We start from the raw sequence: 20228 nt of genomic DNA on the forward strand, positions 1-20228 counted from the left end.
GAGAGGCTCTGTCTACCAAGCATCTACCATGTGCCAGGCAGGACCCCATGGCCTCTTAACAGTCACTCCCGCAGGCAGGGACCCCAATCTGTGTTCTACCCAAGAGGAAGCAGGGTCTTCGAGGGGTGGTGACTCGCCCACACTCACACATCTGCCAAAAGTCCTGCCAAGATTTGAATCTGGGTCCCAAGTCCAGCTTCCTGCCCTGGTGGAGCTAGCACAGGCAGTCATTATACACCTGTTTCCTCATCTACAGAGTGGAAACACAGCAGTACCCACCTCACAGGGCAGCTGTGAGGCTTAAATGAGTTAAGCCACATAAAGTACTTAGCTCAAGGCCTGGCACACAGCAAGTGCTTAGTAACTGTAAGCTATTATCATTATGATGGAATTCAGGAACAAATAAGAATAAGCAGATTCAACTGCAATCTATGATAAACAAATAGAGGGTGTTTGTGGGTGAACAGGAGGATGGATGGAGGGCTGGCTGGGTGGGGTGGGTGGCGGGAAGGATGGATGATGGATGCATGGGTGGGTGGGGGATGGATGATGGATGGGTGGGGGGATGGGTGGGTGGGTGAGTGGATGGATGGATGAATAGATGGATGATGGGTAGGTGGATAGATGGATGGATGGGTGGGTCGGTGAGTGGATGGGTGGATGGATGAATGGGTGAGTGGATGGATGGGTGAGTGGATGGATAGGTGGGTGGGGTGGGTGAGTGGATGGACAAATGGATGGACAAATGGATGGATGGATGGATGGGTGAGAGGGGTGGGTGAGTGGATGGACAGATGGATGGATGAATGAATGGATGGGTGGGCAGATGGATGCAGAGCAAGCAATGGAGTAGACTTATGACTTAAGAAATGGAGAACTGACAGGAATGAAAGAACACATGAATAAACGCATGGAGAAACTGGGGAGCGCATGGGAGGGGGTTTGCACACCCGAAGTCTGGGAAAATGGGAGCCGAATTGGGGCACTTGGGCCCAGGGCCCGCGCCCCTGCTCACCTGTAGCGTTGCAGCTCCTCCTCCAGCCGCCGCACCCAGCGCTGCAAGCCGGGCACCTGTCGCGCCAGCGCCTCCAGCTCTCGCACACGGTGCAGGCTGCGCAGCACCACCTGCCGGGCCTCCTCCGCTCGCCGCCGCACCTCTGCTTGGCCACGGCGCAGCCGCCCAGCGCGGGCCTCCGCCGCAGCCAGGGCGCCCTGCGCCTGCCGCAGTTCCCGCACCGCAGCCTCGGGTCCGCCGCGCTCCATCTCGTGGGTGCTCGCCTGGCTCTTCCAGAGTCCGACCTGCGGGGACAGGGCAGCAGGGGCAGGGGGTAAGTGCCCCAGCCACATGCACCAGACGAACGCCCGCCACGACGGCGGTCCCCATTCCTCCGCACCCAGAAGCGCGTGAGCACGTTTATGGCGCCACCTGCTTCCTGGTGCCAGGCCCTTAGGTCCCGTGTGTCCAACCTCCTTTAACCCTTGCCACATCCCTAGGGAGGTGGGAGCTCTAATGATTCCTCCTCTCCCCCCACCACCCTCCAGCGTTTTTTTACTGATGAAGGAAACTGAGACACGACGACAGTATTCTGTTCCCTCTGTGGTACCAATGATTCTTCAACCTTGCACCTCTTCTCGGTCTACTCCTGTGTTGGCGGCGTTCAGCCTGCCGGGTGGCAGTTCCTCATCTCCTAGACTCCCCCCAGTGGCACTTCCAGCCCTCTCCGTGCCTGCTCACTAGAGGCTCCTTGAGGGTGGTTTCTGTCTGTCTTTCCTGGTGTGTTCCCAGAGCCTAAAACAAACCTGGCACATAGTAGGTGCTCAATAAATACCCGAGCATGAGCGATGCCGGCAGACCTTTCAGGCGCATCCCATGGCTCCCCGTACATTACTTGGGATTCCACATCAGGGGAGTACTTTCCCGCCTCCACCCTGGCTTCCATGCACAGCAACACTGAAAACCACACCTTGCCACTTCCCTGCACTCTGCAGTGTCCTGAACTAAAGTGGGGTCATATAACGTCATTTTCTTCCTGGCCTGTTGTCGCCTGGGGTAGGGGCTGTTCCTTTCCTCCTCTGACCCCTGCGGCCCAGTACTGCCCTTGGCGCACGGCTGGCACAGTGCATAAGTGTTTGTCGACGGCTCCCAGATGCTAAGGCTGGGTCCCCATCTCACCCCATGGTTTCTTCTCAATAGCCCAGAACGGGTCTGGTTCCCGCAGGCACTTGGTGGCCCGTGAGTGCCTGATCCATAGTGTGAGCCACCCTGTCTATTTCTCACTTGTCTCTGTTTCTCCCGCAGGGAGCCCCGTAAGTCTTTGCTGACTGACAGAAGGAGCTGTCAGTCTACTACAGGAGGCAGGGAGATCCTTAAAGGTGAGGTCAGGGCCTTCTTCACACTTCTGTCTCCTAAACCTCCCAGAAGCCTGGCAGGAAGGAAAGAGAAAGATGCTTGTTGAAAGGGAATGTGTGAGACTACCCAGACAGGTGCAATTCCTGGGTTAGAAGGGGCAAGACGCGATGATGCGGGGGTGGAGCAGAAAAGTGGGGTATGGTTGTCTGAATGTGACTGGGGTTTTCAGGAGTGGAATAGATGGTAAGAATAAGGTTGGGGACTGGAGTGGAATGGGGAGGAACAGGGACAGGATGCAAGTGGGCTGAGGCGGGGTGGGATGGTGTAGGGCTGCCCTCTGTCTACCCTTCCTCTGCCTCTGTCCCGTCGGGCTCCGCAGCCAGCCAGCTTTTAGTTCGAGCCCTCTCCCGGGCGTTACCACCCTCCCTCCGCGGCCAGCGCGCACCTGCAGTGCTAGGCAGCGCGCATCACTGCTCTGCAGGGCAGCGCGCAGGTCCTCCACCAACTCGCGCAAGCTGCTATTCTCCTCCTCCAGCCGCGCAACGCGCTCGCAGTCAGGACCGCTGTCCGGGCCAGGCGCGCAGGGCGGACGGCGGCGGCGGCGCGGACGGCGCAGGCGGATCTGCGTCTCGATGTGCTCGCTGAGAGCGCCGCGGGGCAGCCGGGGCCCCGCACGGGTGCCGAAGTAGCCGCAGAGGCGCGCGTGGAACTGACGGAAGGTGAGCTCCGGCGGCTCGGCGCGCAGCGCCAGGCGCGCCTCTTCGTCGGTGTCTGAGTCCCCGTCCGTGGCCAACTCAGCGGCCGCGGCCGCGGTGGTAACAGCTCTGGAGTTCGCGTCTCCGGCTACCTCCCCGGTCGCGGTGGCCCCCTCCGCGCGCAGCCCCAGCACAGCGCAGAGGGCGCGGAAGTCGGCGCGGGGCAGGCGGCCGGCGCCGCGGCAGTCCAGGTGGTGGAAGACCTCCTGCAGGTACTGGTCCAGGCCGGTGGCCAGCACCACGATCTCGTTCTCCACGCCGCGGTCCAGCCCGTAGTGGTGCGCCAGGGCGCTCAGCAGCCACTGCGTGCGCCGCGCAGGTCGCCGGTACGGGTCACCTCCCGCGCCCTCCATGCCGGCCTCCGCGCCCGCGCTGCCCGGCTCCATCGCTGCGCCGCGCGCCTCGCTGCTCCGGTCCCTTCGCCCCGCCACTTCCAGGGGCGGTCCCAGAGATTCTTGAAAGGAGGGGCTTAGCGGTCGCGATCTAGTTGGAGCGGCGCCGGGGACCGTGTCCAGAAGCTGCCCTGGCCTCACAGGGCGTCTGGTTTACCCCAGTTGCATTGGAGGGGCCTGGAGTAGGAGGTCCAGGAGCCCCCGGGACCCCCGCAGCGCCACTAGTGCCCGGTCGGCGTCCGAGTCTGGCTTCTCCGCGTGACTCCCGCGCTCTCCTCTCCTCACTCCCGCCCCGTTCCTGGCGTCTGCGCTTTTCCTCCCACTCCCGGCCGTCCACTCTCAACTCCCTCCTCCCTTCGCCCCGCCCGCCTGGCGCGGAGAGTTCGTCCCGAGACCTGGGCCAGGGGTTGGCGCGGGATCCGAAGCCCAGGAGGGCCTTGGGGGTGGCGGCCTCGTCCGGTTGCTGGGTATGTGCTCCCACACCGAAGCGTCACTCTTCCCCCTCTTCCCGGAAGGCCTTTCGAGGGTTGCCTGGCAAGGCTGCTGTCGCCGCCCTGTAGCTGTAGATGCGGAAAAGCCTCCCCTCCGCTTAAATTCAGCTACCAGGTTTCCGAACCCACTTCTTGTGCCACCATAGACCTTGCAAAAAGCCCCAAGTAGTAACTGAGAAAGAGAGGGAAACAGGCTTGGAGAGGCAAGGGGTCTAGGTTAGGGGCACCCCGCTGATCAGAAGCTGATCTGTGCTAACTGCTCTGTTCCGATCCCTGTTGGGGGTGGGGATAGGAATCTCGGAAAAGTGGTATCCCCTGGCCCTGCCACCTTTGTGCCTGAGGGTGCTGACTTGGCAATGGGATCCGAGTTCCATCTCTGAGCTGGGGTTAGGTTAACAGGTTGATGATTGGCTGATGTTTTAGAACACATTTCTGGAAGATGAAGAAAAACCTGCTTCTCTGGTGAGTGCTGGACTGTGTTCGCTTTCTTTTTCACGAGAGGCGTTCAGTGATATTGTGATATTGTTCACCTGTTACCTGCACGGGGAACGGTTATCCAGCCACAGTATCCAGCCACGCTGGAGCAAGAGGCAGACTCTTCAGCTGTTCTTAGCTATAACAGAGACGGAATCTTGCCTTGTGGATAACTCCGTGAGTTTAAATGTAAAATCTTGCCGTTTGAAAAGCGATAGCATTCTGTCTCCTCTGCCACAGTATCCCAGAATCAGCACTTTGTCCATCTGGCAAATTCGTACTTGTTCTTTTTTTTTTTTTTTTTTTTTGAGACGGAGTCTTGCTCTGTCCCCCGGCTGGAGTGCAGTGGCCGGATCTCAGCTCACTGCAAGCTCCACCTCCCGGGTTCACGCCATTCTCCTGCCTCAGCCTCCGGAGTAGCTGGGACTACAGGCGCCCGCCACCTCGCCCGGCTAGTTTTTGTATTTTTAGTAGAGACGGGTTTCACGGTGTTAGCCAGGATGGTCTCGATCTCCTGACCTCGTGATCCGCCCGTCTCGGCCTCCCAAAGTGCTGGGATTACAGGCTTGAGCCACCGCGCCCGGCCCGTACTTGTTCTTGAAGGCTTTGCCCAGAGTACATCTCTGCTGGGAAGGAGTTAAAGGCTTCTCCCCAAGCATTTTGGACATACTGTTTTAGGTTTGTTTTTAATTATAAAAGTAATGGCAATTTGACAAAGTTTTTACATCACATCCACTTCTTGGCTTCTACCTTAGAAAGCCACTGTGCACAGGATGTTCACTGCATCATTGTTTATTACAGTGAGAAACTGGAGACAACACGGTGTCCATCAGATCAGCTAGAACTCAGCAAACGAGGATGAGCAGACACAGCAAGGCACAAGCTGATTATGCACAACACTGATGCTTGCATAACAAGAACAAAAACACAAAAAACAATACTAAGTATTTTCTGCTGGGACAGGTGTATGTGAGTGCACAGAAGAAGATGGAGAGATTCATAAGTGGATTCAGTGGTTCTCTCTGCAGATGGGAAACACTGCAGTATTTACCTTTTGATAAGATGTTCTCATGTGTTTCTTTTTCTTGGCCGGGTGCGGTGGCTGACACCTGTAATCCTAGCACTTTGGGAGGCTGAAGCGGGTGGACTGCCTGAGGTCAAGTGTTCCAGACCAGCCTGGCCAACATAGTGAAACCCCTTCTCTACTAAAAATACAAAAAAATTAGCTGGGCATGGTGGCAGGTGCCTGTAATCCCAGCTACTTGGGAGGCTGAGGCAAGAGAATCGTTTGAACCTGGGAGGCGGAGGTTGCAGTAAACTGAGATCCTGCCATTGCACTCCAGCCTGGGTGACAAAGCGAGACTCCGTATCAAAACAACAACAACAACGAAAAGAACCTGATTTTATTTTATGTCAGTGCTGAGGGCTGGTAGCCCAGGCAAGAGTGCAACACCCTCCCCGCCCCCCATACTCCTGCAGCTGGTGAAGGAATCCTTTGAACAGTAGCTTTCCTGGGCCAGTCAATATTGAAAAGAAAGCTTTTAAATGTCTTGCTGGGAGCCTTTGCCGGCCTCTGCTCCCCTACAGCTCAGGGAAGTAAGGGTTGATAATGGTTTTCTGTCAGGCCTGTCTGTCTGCCCCGTGGTGTTACCAGGCACCTCTGAAATAATTCTGGTTGCATCCACAAGGTTTTTGTTTAAGGTTCAAAGTGAGCAAACTCAGAGGTCTCCTTGCGCTCTTTTGTATGAGCTGGGGGGATGGGCATGTGTCTGTGTAGGGTAGAGTCAGGGCTGTGGCAAAGAAATGATTTTCTGAAGTCAGTTCAGTATTGTTTGAGCCATTTCAAATAGTATATTGTTTAAAGTGTCTTTTAAAGGTCCAGGAAAATGCTAAAAAGCAAAAATCGTCCACTATTCTGCCACCAAGAGGGGACCACTGTGTATTTCTGATGTATTTATTTCCAAATTTTTCTATATATTTGGGCATGAAAGAACTTTTTGGAGTGATTGAAATACTCTTTCTTCATGGTATAGTGGTTGCATGACTGTGTACATCTGAAATTCACAGTGTGCAAATTGTAGCTCATTCAACTTGATATGAAAAGCACAGTGGAAAGGGCGCCATTGGGATCTTTCTTTGCACAGGAACTGAGCTTTGTAAACAGCTTGACTGTGGTTTCTTTGCAGACACTGCTCCAGAGGCTGCTCTGTGCTCCCTCAGAATGAACTACAAGGTGCTTTGTCATCCCCCACAGATGCCCACAGAGGTGATTTTCAGCTTTTCTCCACAAAAACAATACTGTGAACAGTTTGTGCCATATCTTGAGTGATTTATTACCGGGCCAAGGAGTATACATATTTTATAAACTCGCGATATTGTCAGACTGTTTTTTGGAAACTTGTGTTATTCTATCCAGAGCCCAGAATTGTCTGGGAATGTCCTTGGGCCATTATTTTCAGTGTCATAAAGCTTTTGGGTTTTTAGGAGTCTTGGTTAGTGGATTTGCTTTAGTGTTCAGACACCAAGTTTTACTTCTATTAAAAATAGGCCTGTTGTTAGGCAAAGATTTCTTAGATACAACACCAAATGCATGGTCCAAAAAAGAAAAAAATGATGTATTGGACTTTCATCAAAGTTCAAAACATTTACACTTCAAAAGATACTATTAAGAAAATAAGATGAATAAGAGACTAGAAGGAAATATTTGTAAAACATTAAAGCCAGTAAAGAACTTATAGGCCGGGCGCGGTGGCTCAAGCCTGTAATCCCAGCACTTTGGGAGGCTGAGACGGGCGGATCATGAGGTCAGGAGATCGAGACCTTCCTGGCTAACACTGTGAAACCCCGTCTCTACTAAAAATACAAAAAACTAGCCGGGCGAGGTGGTGGGTGCCTGTAATCCCAGCTACTTGGGAGGCTGAGGCAGGAGAATGGCGTGAACCCGGGAGGCGGAGCTTGCAGTGAGCTGAGATCCGGCCACTGCACTCCAGCCTGGGCAACAGAGCGAGACTCTGTCTCAAAAAAAAAAAAAAAAAAAAGAAAGAACTTATATTCAGAATTTACAATGAACTCTTACAAGTGTGTTCTGGCTTGTAAGAACAAGTAACAAGTAACAAGAAGACAAACAATCCAGTCAAAAGTGGGTGAAAGATACAAACAGATATTTCGCCAAAGAAGTTGTATAAATGGCCAACATGCACATAAAACAATCTCAGTATTCTTAATTGTTAGGGAAATGCACGTGAAAACTACAATGAAATACTATATCATACCCATGAGAATAGCTGTAATGAATAAAACAGGCAACAAATCTTGTCAAGAATTTGGAGAAACAGGAAACTTCACATTGTTGATGGGAACATAAAATGATGCAGCCCCTGTGGAAGAGAGTTTGGCAGTTTCTCAAGAAATTAATCACAAAACGACCATACGACCCAACTATTCCACTCCTAGATATGGACCCAAGAGAGATGAAAACACGTCCACATGAAGACTTGCAGGGGAATGTTCATTGCAACATTGTTCATAAATGTCTAAATGCCCAAGCCAAATGCCCATTAACTGATGAATGGATAGGCAAACTGTGGTCTGTCCATACAATAGAATATTATTCAGTCATGAAAAGGAATGAAATACTGACACATGCCTCAACATAAATAAACCTCAGAAACATAACGGTAGGTGAAAGAAACCAATCACAAAGCCAGAACACATCATGTCTGACTCAATTTATAGGAAATGTCTCGAAAAGGCAAATTTTTAGAGACAAAGTAGATATGGTTGCCTAGGACTGGGGGTTGGAACAGAGATTAATTATAAATGTGCATGAAGTCTTATTAGGGGGATGAAAATGTTCTAAAATGAATTTATGACGATGATTACACCACTTGGTTACTGAAAATTACTGAAAATCATTGAATTCTGTGCTTGAAATGGATGGATTGTGTGAAATAAAAAATACTTCAATAAAGCTGTTAAAAATGGGGAAGGGGCGGCCGGGCGCGGTGGCTCAAGCCTGTAATCCCAGCACTTTGGGAGGCCGAGACGGGCGGATCACGAGGTCAGGAGATCGAGACCATCCTGGCTAATACGGTGAAACCCCATCTCTACTAAAAAATACAAAAAAAAAAAAAACTAGCCGGGCGAGGTGGCAGGCACCTGTAGTCCCAGCTACTTGGGAGGCTGAGGCAGGAGAATGGTGTAAACCCGGGGGGCGGAATTTGCAGTGAGCTGAGATCCGGCCATTGCACTCCAGTCTGGGCGACAGAGCAAGACTCCATCTCAAAAAAAAAAAAAAAAAAAAATGAGGAAGGGGCAAGAAGAAGATGGATGTAACTGATTCCCAATATGCTTCCAGCTGCCAGAGTCTTGGGATAACTTCAGGAAGGCCTCGACATAACCTGTGGGAGCTTGGGAATCCCCCACCCGGCGGAGTAAGGAAGCAGGGATGGATTGTTCAGTGACCTTGAACACCTCCCACCCCTGGATGTTTGCCCCTCTGCTTACCAGAGGTACAGTCCATGTCTTCATCCCCTTGAAGTGGGGCCAGCCTCATGACTTCCTTTGGTTAATGGCATGTAGCAGAGTGGCATGGTGCTGGTTCCACGCCTAGGTCCCAAGAGGCCTTGCAGCTTCATCTGTGCCCTCTGGGATCCCTGCTCTGAGAATGCCATCTGAGGAAGCCAGGCCAGGCTACGAGGAGATGAGGTGCCACCTAGAAGGAAGCTGGTGTACCATTGGGGGCGGGGGAGCCCATGGAGGGGAACCAGAGGGCCTGCGGAGAGCCAGCAGCAACTTCCAGACATGCAAGTGAGGCCTTCTGGCACCTTTCAGCCATGTTGGTCCTCCAGCTGAGCACAGCACAGTGCGTGAGCCCAGGCGAGGCCAGCAGAGAACTACCCAGCTGATGCATGGAGTGGTGAGAAATAACAAGTGTTTGTTGTTTGATGCCATTAAGTTTGGGGATGGTTTTTACTCAGTAAGAGATAATTGAAACAGAAGCCCCCTTTCCTTTGCTTCTGATCTGCCAGCCCTGAAGCCATCTTCACTGAGGTGGGGTTGTAGACACACCACTCTCTCACACCTGAGTAGTAGGTGGCACACCTTTGCCCTGACTTCATCCTGTGATGCTCTAGGTCTTGACTCAGACACCACCTCTCTCAGGGCAGTGGTTGCATATTCTGGTTGTGTAATACAATCTTGGTGGTAATTTAAAAATATGGCTCCTGTTCCTATTATTTATTGCACAACAAATCACCCCAGAACTTAGTGGTTTAAGAGAGCAACAACTTACTTTGCTTATAAATCTGCAATTTCTCATGATGGAGACAGCTTGTTTCTGTTTCTCAGTGTCAGCCAGGGTGTCTCAAAGACTGAAGGCTGGGATCATTTGAAGTCTTGCACTCTCATATGTCTGGGAGTTGAGGCTGGCAATTGGCTGGGAACCATCAGTCACAACAGCTTCATGTGACCATTTCATGTGGCTGCTTGGGCTTCCTCACAACATGGTAGCTGGATTCCTAGCATGAATACCATACCTCAAAAGAACAGGGCAGAGGTAGATGGAATTTGTATGACCTGGGCTCAGAAATCACATAGTGTCATTTCCTCTGCACTCTTTTGACTGAGGCAGTCACAAAGGTCTACCCAGTTTCCAGGGGAGGGGACTAGACCCCCCCCCCCAACTGGGTGGGAGGAATGTGAACCTCAGGATGCCTACCAGAAGATTATGTGGGAGGGGATATTTTGAGGTAGATGTCTTTGGAAAATACAATCTGCTACTGGTTCTTAAGCCCCACCTCTGGAGAGTGACTTCCACAGGTCTTTAATGAAGCCTCAGAATTGTATTTTTGACATGTAGGTGTTTCCAATTCACATCCAGGATGGCACATTGGCCCTTGGTCCAAGACCTCTGGCCTCTCACTACTGAACTTGGGGAGAGATTGGCCTCTGCCCTAGGTGGTGATGTGATCAAGGAACCTTTGGAGGGAAACTAGCCTCAGGCCAGTGGGTAGGACCTGGGGAGCAGGAGGCCTGATGTCTGTCCAAAGGTGGTGGTGGTGTTGAACTGCCCTTGTTAAAGGGCCCTTTTGGGGGCTGGTGTATCTGAGTAGCTTTGTATTCTTCCAGCCCTTTGTGTGTCTCCTGAGCACTTCCTGGCATATAGACAGCAGTCTCCAGGCTGCTGCAGGTGGGGTGTGGGCAGGTGGTTGTGGCTCTCATGCTGAGAGTTTGAACCCCCTCCTCACAGGGCCCACTGCCATTTGGTGTCTTCCCTCACAGCTGTACTTGAGGCTGTTTTTTAGACTAACTGAACCCGAGGAGTATTGGAGCACCCAGTATTAAAGGGGCTGTCCCATGCCCTGAGAGCAGTCTGGGGAGGCATGCACTAGGAGGCTCAGGACTTGGGTCTCAGCCCCAGCTCCGCCACAGTGTTGCTCTTTGACACAAAGTAGGTCATAGCTCAACTCAGAGCTAAAGTTTTCTTAATAGCCAAGCGTGTGTGTAGCCTCAGCTGTCATTCTCTCGAACAAACTGACTGCCAGAGTGGGGTACCCTCCCTCAACAGAAGACCTGCCTTGGCTTCCCATTGCCCATAGTCCTGTGCCCTACCTGCCCTTTGGGGCTATGTACCATGGGCCCGGCACACTGCTGCAGCCTCACCATCCATTCCTGAAACTTGCCATGCCCTTTCACCTCTGTGGGCCTTTGCATATGCTGTTCCTCTACCTGGAATGCTTTCTCTTGCTTTCACCACCTCTGCCTAGTCACCCCCCGGATTTGGCTTTGCTCACCTCCTCCATGAAGCCTACCGCAGCCCTCCACCCCATCGGCTTGCTGTACTGAGGTCTTCTACGTTAGGAGCCGCAGCCAGGGCTCTCAGCTTGGGTGCTTTAGCAGACGAATGGAGGCTTTGGAGTCAGGCAGTCCGGATTTCAACACAGTGCTGCGCCCTACTTGCACAGTGCTGCACCCTACTTGCTGTGTGACCTCAGGCGAATCGCTTCACCTCTCTAAGCTTTGTTTTCTCATCTCTGAGTTGGCGCTCATAATCACTAACCAGAATTCTCATGCTATTTTAAGGACATCAGCGACAAAAGCAGAGAATCTAATGAGACAGATCGTGGGGAGGTCTGAGTTTGCAGAGCCCACAGCTTCCTTTGCTTTTATTAAAGAATGGGAGGTGGGAGCTGATGGAGGGGGAGGGAGAAGCCATCAACCCCTCTCCCCTATCGTACGGGCAAGGACCAGGCTCATAGTAGGTGCTGACGTTCAGAGTAGAAACTCCTTAAAGAGTGAATGAATGATTGCATGAATGAAGGCAGCTGGTTTCTGAACGTGGATGTAGCCATTTGACAGACTGCGCGCAGTGTCTGAGGGGGAAAGCCCCGTCCCGCGGAGCCCCGCCCCCAGGCCGCACGCCCTCGCATCTCCTAGCAACCGCCAAACGGAGCTGAGTGGCTGGGCCTCTGGCCCTCCCTGTACCCGCGGACGCTCCTTTCGGTCTTGGAGTCTCTTCGCTGAGGTGGCTGTGGATCCGGTGCGGGAGTTGCCGCTGCCGTCCAAGTCCTCGCTGCCGCCCAGCGCATCCGCTCGCAGGTACCGCCAGCACCTGGAGGGGAACCCCGACCCCTGCCCCCAACTCGGCCGCAGCAGCCCGGGACCCTTACCTCCTCGCCTCGACGCGTGTTCCCTCCTCGGTGTTTGCCCGGCGTTCCGCCTCCTTAGGCCCTGAGCTGATGCCCCAGCACCCAGTGCACATTCATGTTCTGTCTAGGGGGCAGGGCTTGCCCTCCCCGACCTCGCCAGGCTCCTGCACGCGCTGCCCGCGGCCTGGTTTGCCTCTCCCCAGATAGCAAACGCATCTTGTGCTTAGTCGCAGCAGGCCTGCCTGAGTAGACGCCCCCTCTCCCTCCTGGTGGCTCCCGGGAGCTGCTCACCTGGGGCAGACTTTCCAGAAGCCCGGCGACTGACTCCTGGTTAGGCGAAGGAAACGGGGTTGCTCGTCGTCATGCTTACTGCCAGCCACCCTTCTCTGTGGTTCCTTCATCCATTCATTCTCTAAGTCGATTGAGTACCGACTGTGTGGCAGGCAGTGAAGGAGCCCCGGCGTTCACCCAGGAGCAAGCTGGGGAAGCGGGGAAGAGACGGGTGGGTGCTCCTGCAGGAGGCCGAACTTACCTCCTGGAGCAGCCCTGGAATACAGGCGGGGACAGCCTCACTTTCTCCCTGCCAGGAGCGCCGGCGGCCAGCGGCGCGCTCTGCAGCATGTCGCTGAATGCCTGGGAGTGGGAAGAGGACCCCGCAAGCATAGAGCCCATCTCCTCCATCACCAGCTTTTACCAGTCCACGAGTGAGTGTGACGTGGAGGAACACCTCAAGGCCAAGGCCAGGGCCCAGGAGTCTGACTCTGACCGCCAGTGCAGCAGCACTGAGTCCTCATCTGAGCCTGCCAGCACCTTCAGCTCCGACGTGCCCCACGTAGTCCCCTGCACATTCACCATCTCACTGGCCTTCCCTGTGAATACGGGTAGGTGCTAGAGCAGAACTCTAACACCCTCTGAAAAAAGGAGGTGCATGACTTTCTGCAGGAATTTAGGGTGCATATGCCCCACATCGTCTCTCCACCTGCCCCACCCCAAAGCGGGCTGGCCAGTGCCAGCTAGGAACAGAGGTTGAAAAGAAACAACAATTTTAGGAGAGGCCCAACTGTGGCTGCATCAGCTTCACATGCTTAATCCTCTCAATAACCCTGAAGCAGATGATGTTCTGTCTACTTTTTACAGAGGAGAAAAAACCAAGGAGAGGTTAAGGCATGGATTCTCATAAGCGTTTGTGCATCACCTAATACCTTGTTTAAAATACATTTTCCGGGAGTCTGAGGCAGGAGAGTCTAATGAGAGAGATTGTGGGGAGGTCTGAGTTTGCAGAGCCCACAGCTTCCTTTGCTTTTATTAAAGAATGGCAGGTGGGAGCTGATGGAGGGGGACGGAGGGAGGAGCCATCAACCCCTCTCCCTCATCTTATGGGCAAGGGCCAGGCTTATAGTAGGTGCTGACGTTCAGGGTAGAAACTCCTTGAAGAGTGAACGAATGAGTGAATGAATGAAGGCAGCTGGTTTCTGAACGTCTCTATATGTCTCATTTATCCTACCCCTTATTGGTGGATATTTGAGTTGTTTCAAATGTTTTTGTTACAATTCTGCGATAGACATTCTTTACATACATTTTTGTGCATATATGTGGGCACTTCTATTGCCTGTATTCCAAGAGGTAAATTTGCTGGATTGAAGGCATACATTTATAGTTTTTGACAGATACTGTCAACTTCCCCTTTAAAAGGGCTAAATAACTTGCCTTGCTGTCTACAGAAAATGAGAAGCTCTGTTTGTCCACTAGCTGGCCCACCTGGGATTGAATCAGAAAAGGTCTAATGCTACCAGAGCCTGGCATGAGAAGCTTGACTCCAGTCTCTGCACAAATGCTAACCATTTTGGTAGCAGAAAAATTAATGCTGCAGCAGCCTCCTGGGGTTAAAAATTTAGACTTTAAAAGCTATAGCTTTAAAGAGAGTCATGTTTTTATAGAATTATATTTGGATTAAATGCTTATGGAACTTCTTATCCTGTGAAAAACCCCGACCTAGAGTGTGGAGTTTAAGCTGGAGTGTAAGCAACCAGGGGTGGGGTCAGGGGGCTCCTTGGGCTCTGGACTCTGGCAGAAGCCCATCTGTACCTTCCACATCCTGTCACCCTCTCCACCCCACATTGGGTAGCTTCACCTATGACATTTTTGTGAAGCTGTTTTCTCTGTGTCTGGAATATCTGCTAGCTTTGCTCCTCTAAGACTCTGCTAAGGCCCCCATGGGAGGCCCACCCCACCCTCCCCATGCAGAGTTTGCCCCTCCACCTTTGTTCTTCACAACCTTGTTCCTGCTGCTGTTATTGCACAAATCACATTGTACTGTGATGATGATTATTATTTTTTACCTGCTTCTTAGGGCCAGGAGAGACTAGGGTGAGGCAAGTAAGGCGTCTCTCCCAAAAACATCTGGCCTGGCCATGTGATTTCACTTTAACTATCACCTTTTTAACCCTAGGCCTACTAACCAACACTCACTCTCCAACAGAGACACTCACTCTGAAAACCACGCACTTAAATTTTGCACTCAGGTGCGCAGTCCAGGTCCTGCTACTTTGCTGGCTAGGAGCACTGGACCTGTACCTCCTTTCCCAAATTGGGCAGGCAATGTCGAGTGCGCAGCCTCTCACAACATCAAGCTCCAGGGAACTGGGGAGATGGATCTGCTTTTCCACATGAGGTTAAAACGAGACTTTTTCAATCTGTATCTTCAAGGTCATAAGGGAAAATATGCAAGTTTGATTGAAAAATACAAGAAGCACCCTAAAACGGACAGTTCTGTTTCAAAGATACGTCGTTTTTACCACATTGAATATTTCCTTCTGCCGGACGATGGAGAACCTAAAAAAGTTGACATATTGCTATTTCCAATGGTGGCCAAAGTGTTCCTGGAGTCAGGAGTAAAGGTGCGTGTGTGAGTGCATGTGACCTTGCATATGGTCTAATGCTCATCATGAAAAGTGTGCTGCTCCATGGATGTGCAACATCAGCTTCACCTCCAGTTTGCTAGAATTGGAGGATCCCAGGCCCCACCTCCTGAGTAGGAATCTGCACTGACCTGATCATTCCAATTACTGACTTTTTTTTTTTTTTGAGTTGGAGTCTTGCTCTGTTGCCCAGGCTGGAGTATAGTAGTGCGATCATCTCCGCCTCCCGGTTCAAGTGATTCTTATGCCTCAGCCACTTCAGTAGCTGGAATTACAGGTGTGAGCCACCATGCCCAGCTAGTTTTTGTATTTTTAGTAGAGACGGGATTTCACTATGTTGGCCAGGCTGGCTTTGAACTCCTGACCTCAAGTCATCCTCCCGCGTTGGCCTCCCTAAGTGCTGGGATTACAGGTGTGAACCACCCCACCTGGCCTATTTTTTATTTAGATATTTTACCCAGTAATTTCTGGAATGTTTCAAAAGTTTTTGTGTATACACTACCTGCACACACACTCTCCTGCCAGTGGTTTGACCCTGGGTCATTGCTTAGAAGCAGTCGAGGAGGATGCTATTTGCAGGTAATTACTTTGATTTTATTCTTCCTGAGGAATGCAAAAGTCTGACAGGGCCCAGTACACAACACCCCATTTTCCCTGAACTCAGAGCCTAAAGAGTGACCAGGCACTGAAGTCAGGCAGCGCTGCTGCTGAGGGCCAGGCTGGGGCTAGGGTTTGCTCTGTTCACCACGGCCTTCACACATCTTTCCCCAGTTGACGTCTCTGTATGTTGTTTTACACAGACTGTGAAGCCGTGGCACGAAGGTGACAAAGCCTGGGTGTCGTGGGAGCAGACTTTTAATATCAATGTGACAAAGGAATTATTAAAGAAAATAAATTTCCACAAAATCACCTTGAGGCTCTGGAACACTAAAGACAAGATGTCAAGAAAAGTCAGATATTACCGATTCAAGACTGCCGGCTTCACAGACGACGTGGGAGCTTTTCATAAGTCAGGTGCTCTGGTTTTATTTGAAATGGTTCTGGAAGCCTGGGGCTTACTCAGTAGTAACAGCATAAAAGCCAGTGTCTCCTGGTTTCCTTCACACACGGGTTTCTGCATCCGTGGGGGCATCCTACCAGGCCGTGCTGTGGTGACAGGAAGTGCCACCTAGGGGAGTGATAGTGTGGTGGGCAGTGTTCTTGCAACTCCACCTTTTGGGCCCCTTCATTCCAGGGCAGCTCTGGCGCGGGCACCCACACCGGCCTAGTATTATATGTTCACTGAAAAAAAAAAAAAAAAAAAAAGAAAACCTTAGAGGATACCAAGAAACAAAAGAGAAAACTTAAAAATCCCACCACCCCAAGCCAATTGTCTTAAGATTCTCATATAGACTCTTCCAGACTCATTTGTGTAAATATTTTATCAATATCAGAAAGTCTTTTTTTTTTTTTTCGAGATGGAGTTTCACTCTGTCGCCCAGGCTGGAGTGCAGTAGTGCCATCTCGGCTCACTGCAACCTCTGCCTCCCCAGTTCAAGCGATTCTTCTGCCTCAGCCTCCGAGCAGCTGGGACTGCAGACACGTGCCACCATGCCCGGCTAATTTTTGTATTTTTAGTAGAGATGGGGTTTCACCATGTTGGCCAGGCTGGTCTCGAACTCCTGACGGCAGGTGATCCACCCACCTTGGCCTCCCGAAGTACTGGGATCACAGGTGTGAGCCACTGTGACCAGCCAATGTCAGAAAGTCTTTTGAACTCATCTTGAAGGAGAGAGCCAGGAGGGATGGAATGATCCAGGCTTTGACGCCAGATGGTGGAATTCAGTCCTGTCTCCAACTTGTACTTGCTGGTGACCTGGGTATGTTCCTGAACATATGTTTCTCATCTGTAAAAAAGGAAAAATAACTAGTACCTGCTTCACTGGAATACTAGAGGCAGGTTCACAGGAGTGGTCCACCTGGGTGCAGGCAATAAGGAGGGTGTGCATTTCTATAGAAAATTTAAGAACTGTAATTAAATGCTACCAATTAAACTGACATGGCATTAATTATAAGATGCATCCTGATGCTTAGAGATGTTAAAAATTTAAAAAGGCAGGTACAGTGGCTCGTGCTTGTAATCCCAGCACTTTGGGAGGCTGAGGCAGGAGTTTAAGACCAGCCTGGGTAACATGGCAAGACCCTGTCTCTACAAAAAATTTAAAAATCAGCCCAGCATGGTGATGTGCACTTGTAATTCTAGCTTCTTGAAAGGCTGAAGTGGGAGGATTGCTTAAGCCTGGGAGGTTGAAGCTTTAGTAAGCTGTGTTTGTATGACTGCACACCAGCCTGGGTGACAGAGCAAGACCTTATCTCAAAAAAAAAATGTAACACAGATGTACATATTAGAATCAATGATGTATGGTACTATTATCATTGTCAGCACCTTCCAGACGAGTGTAATTATCCTCAATTTTGTGTGGCCGGAAAGCCTTGCTTTTCTCTGATTTTCCAGCCCGCCTTCTCAAGGAGCCTTTCTGGCCTTGGAGGCTTGGAACTTCCCACTTTAAATCTTTCATTTATGTCCAGAGTTCCTTACTCTTGGCACTATTGACATTTTGGGCCAGATAACTCCTCACTGTGGGGGCTGTTCTGTGGATTGTTGGGTGTTTTGCAGCATTTCTGGCCTCTACCCACTAGCTGCCAGCAGTAGCCTGCCAGTTGTGACAATCAGATTTCTTCAGACATTGCCAGATGTCCCCTGGGGATCAAAATCGCCCCTGGCTGAGAAACACTAATGCATATACCTACACTACAAGTTGTAGGTTTCCAGTGTGAGAAAATGGGATTCAAGGTAATTTTTCTTACCTGGACTAGAGGAAAGAACCATGTCCTCAAAGTGTGGGCTGTGGACCACCTGCATCAGATGCTTACATGCAGATTCCAGGCCTGATTTGGAGCTGCTGAGCCAGACTTCCTGGTTAGTATCTACCCTGCAGTGGGCTCTGATTGGAGTAGGGTGCTGAGGTGGGAGTATCAGGAAGGATTCCTGGACGAAGGGCCGCAGTAGCAAAGTTTGGATGGGTAAAGGGAATTTGGTGGCCAGAAAAGGAGAAAGGGTGTTCTATGGCCTCCAGGGAGAGGCCACAAGCCTCCTGCTATGAGTATTCTTATTGATTGATTGAGGCAGGGTCTCACTCTGTTGCCCAGGTTGGAGTGCAGTGATGTGATCATAGCTCACTGCAGTCTTGAGCTCCTGGGCTCAAGTGATTCCCCCTGCCTTAGTCTCCCGAGTAGCTGGGACCACGAGTATGTGCCACCACACCTGGCTACTTTTTAAATTTTATCTTTCTTAGAGATTGGGTCTTACTATGTTACCCAGGCTGGTCTCTTACTCCTGGCCTTAAGTAATCCTCCTGCCTTGGCCTCCTAAAGTGCTGGGATCACAAGTGTGAGCCACTATGCCTAGCACTGTGAAACGTTGCAATGACAGCACCTGCTCCTTCCTGAACCCTGTCCCAAGCTTAGCATCACTGCTTCTTATTTAAATAAGTTTTTCCCCATTAAAAAAAAATGTGAATTCACGTTGTAAAACAATTTAGAAATCGCCTAGCAAAAAAGAGAAAAAGTTAAAACCACGCGATTCCTGTCCAGAGATAGCCATTGTTAACATTTTTCCTGTGAATCTAGTGTACATGTTGTCTTAAGTCCCGCCTTTTCTCACTTAAAAAGTTTTCTTACAGAAACTCTTATTTCTTGAAAGTGCAGGAATACTGCAAGAGTTCTGTCTCATATTATGAAGGGGATAGGATGTTTATTGGATGCCTGGTAGGTCACATTCCAGAACTTGTTAGTATTCAGCCTGCTGGTCTTGAAGGACACATCCCAACCTGACTTAGTGTGCTAGTCAGGGTTCTCTAGAGGGAAGGACTAATAGGATAGATGTATGTATGAACGGGAGTTTATTAAGGAGTATTGACTCACATGATCACAAGGTGAAGTCCCACAATAGGCCATCTGCAAGCTGAGGAGCCAGGAAGCCAGTCTGAATCCCAAAACCTCAAAAGTAGGGAGGCCGACAGTGCAGCCTTCAGTCTGTGGCTGAAGGCCTGAGATCCCCCTGGCAAACCGCTGGTGTAGGTCCAAGAGTCTAAAAGCTGAAGAACTTGGAGGCTGATGTTTGAGGGCAGGAAGCCTCCAGCACAGGAGAAAGATGAAGGCCAGAAGACTCAGGAAGTCAGCTCCTTCCATGTTCTTCTGCCTGCTTTCTTCTAGCCGCGCTGGCAGCTGATTAGATGGTGCCCACCCAGATTGAGGATGGGTCTGCCTCTCCCAGTCCACTGACTCAACTGTTAATCTCCTTTGGCAACACCTTCACAGATACACGCAGGATCAATACTTTGCATTCCTTCAATCCAATCAAGTTGACACTCAGTATTCACCATCACACTCAGCATTTCTTTTCTCTTCAATCTGCTCATCTGCTGGATTTCTCAGGACTGGATGAAGACAGCATTCTTTTCAAAGCCCCCCAGTCATATTTAATTACTCCTATGCTCTCAATTCTGGGCACCCCCACCCGGTGCTCAGTGGGTATCCCCCGCCTGTTGTTCTTGGGAGCTCTCTGCCCAGCTGTCTTCTCCCTCCTGCCCTCTGGCTTTCTCTGCACCCAGGATTGTTCCCCCTTCTCTCTCCTGCCGCTGTGGCATGGCCTTTCTCTGTCTCCCCTTCGGCCCTGGTGCTGCCTTGCTTTGCAGCTGTTCATGGCTGCCCCAGGGCCTTTAGAGAACCAAGTGGTTTGGCCTTGAAGGCATTTTACAATCTGTTTCCAAGGCTCCTTCTCACTGCCACTACCCCTTCACACCACAGCCCACCTCCTGGTCCCTGCAGACACACGGCTCTCCCTCGTGGTAAACCAGCTGGGCATTCTTCCATGGCTGTCAGCCTCATCTCTTTCTCCAAAAAGTGTTGTCTATTTTTCAGCACTGAATCCAATTTCACCTCCTTTTTTCCATTTCTTTCTTGTAGCGTCTTTCATCTCCATTTGTCAATTCACTTACTCCATTCATTCATTATTCTTCCCATTCTTGGTGGCTGCCATGTACATCCGAGGCCTCTAGGGATAGAAATGAAGGGCGTTGAGGAGCTGACACCCTGGCTGGGGACAACACACTCTGGGTGCAGTCCCGGCTTTGTTAAGGACCACCTCTCTGACCACGG

General features: G+C 51.1%; 2 protein-coding genes across 9 annotated transcripts in view; one reads left to right on the forward strand and one right to left on the reverse strand.

Annotated features, from left to right (window-relative positions):
* The window catches only part of EFCC1 (EF-hand and coiled-coil domain containing 1), a 49223-nt gene extending 45581 nt beyond the window's left edge, over nucleotides 1–3642 (reverse strand). For all 5 annotated transcript variants that reach the window (XR_004437052.1, XM_033210873.1, XM_033210874.1 and 2 more), the window contains exons 1-2: nucleotides 2796–3642; nucleotides 1016–1299 (exon numbers count right to left, since the gene is read on the reverse strand). Coding sequence is in view for 4 of the 5 variants with exons in the window: in XM_033210873.1 (XP_033066764.1) it covers nucleotides 1016–1299; nucleotides 2796–3491 (980 nt within the window). In the remaining variant the exon portion in view is untranslated. The remainder of the gene's footprint in view (nucleotides 1–1015; nucleotides 1300–2795) is intronic.
* CFAP92 (cilia and flagella associated protein 92 (putative)) overlaps nucleotides 2966–20228 on the forward strand; it is an 84983-nt gene continuing 67720 nt past the window's right edge. For 2 of the 4 annotated variants that reach the window (XM_033210869.1, XM_033210866.1), the window contains exons 1-6: nucleotides 3985–4450; nucleotides 6649–6728; nucleotides 8820–12061; nucleotides 12699–12992; nucleotides 14818–15008; nucleotides 15830–16043. In XM_033210869.1, the coding sequence (XP_033066760.1) occupies nucleotides 12731–12992; nucleotides 14818–15008; nucleotides 15830–16043 (667 nt within the window). In that variant the 5' untranslated portion in view covers nucleotides 3985–4450; nucleotides 6649–6728; nucleotides 8820–12061; nucleotides 12699–12730. Of the gene's footprint in view, nucleotides 3070–3839; nucleotides 3965–3984; nucleotides 4451–6648; nucleotides 6729–8819; nucleotides 12062–12698; nucleotides 12993–14817; nucleotides 15009–15829; nucleotides 16044–20228 lie in introns of those variants that run through there. The other 2 variants (XM_033210867.1, XM_033210868.1) reach the window with 2 other exon arrangements.

The sequence above is a fragment of the Trachypithecus francoisi genome, unplaced genomic scaffold (genome assembly GCF_009764315.1).
Source record: "Trachypithecus francoisi isolate TF-2019V2 unplaced genomic scaffold, Tfra_2.0 Lachesis_group0, whole genome shotgun sequence".
In the NCBI taxonomy this organism is placed as follows: Eukaryota; Metazoa; Chordata; class Mammalia; order Primates; family Cercopithecidae; genus Trachypithecus; species Trachypithecus francoisi.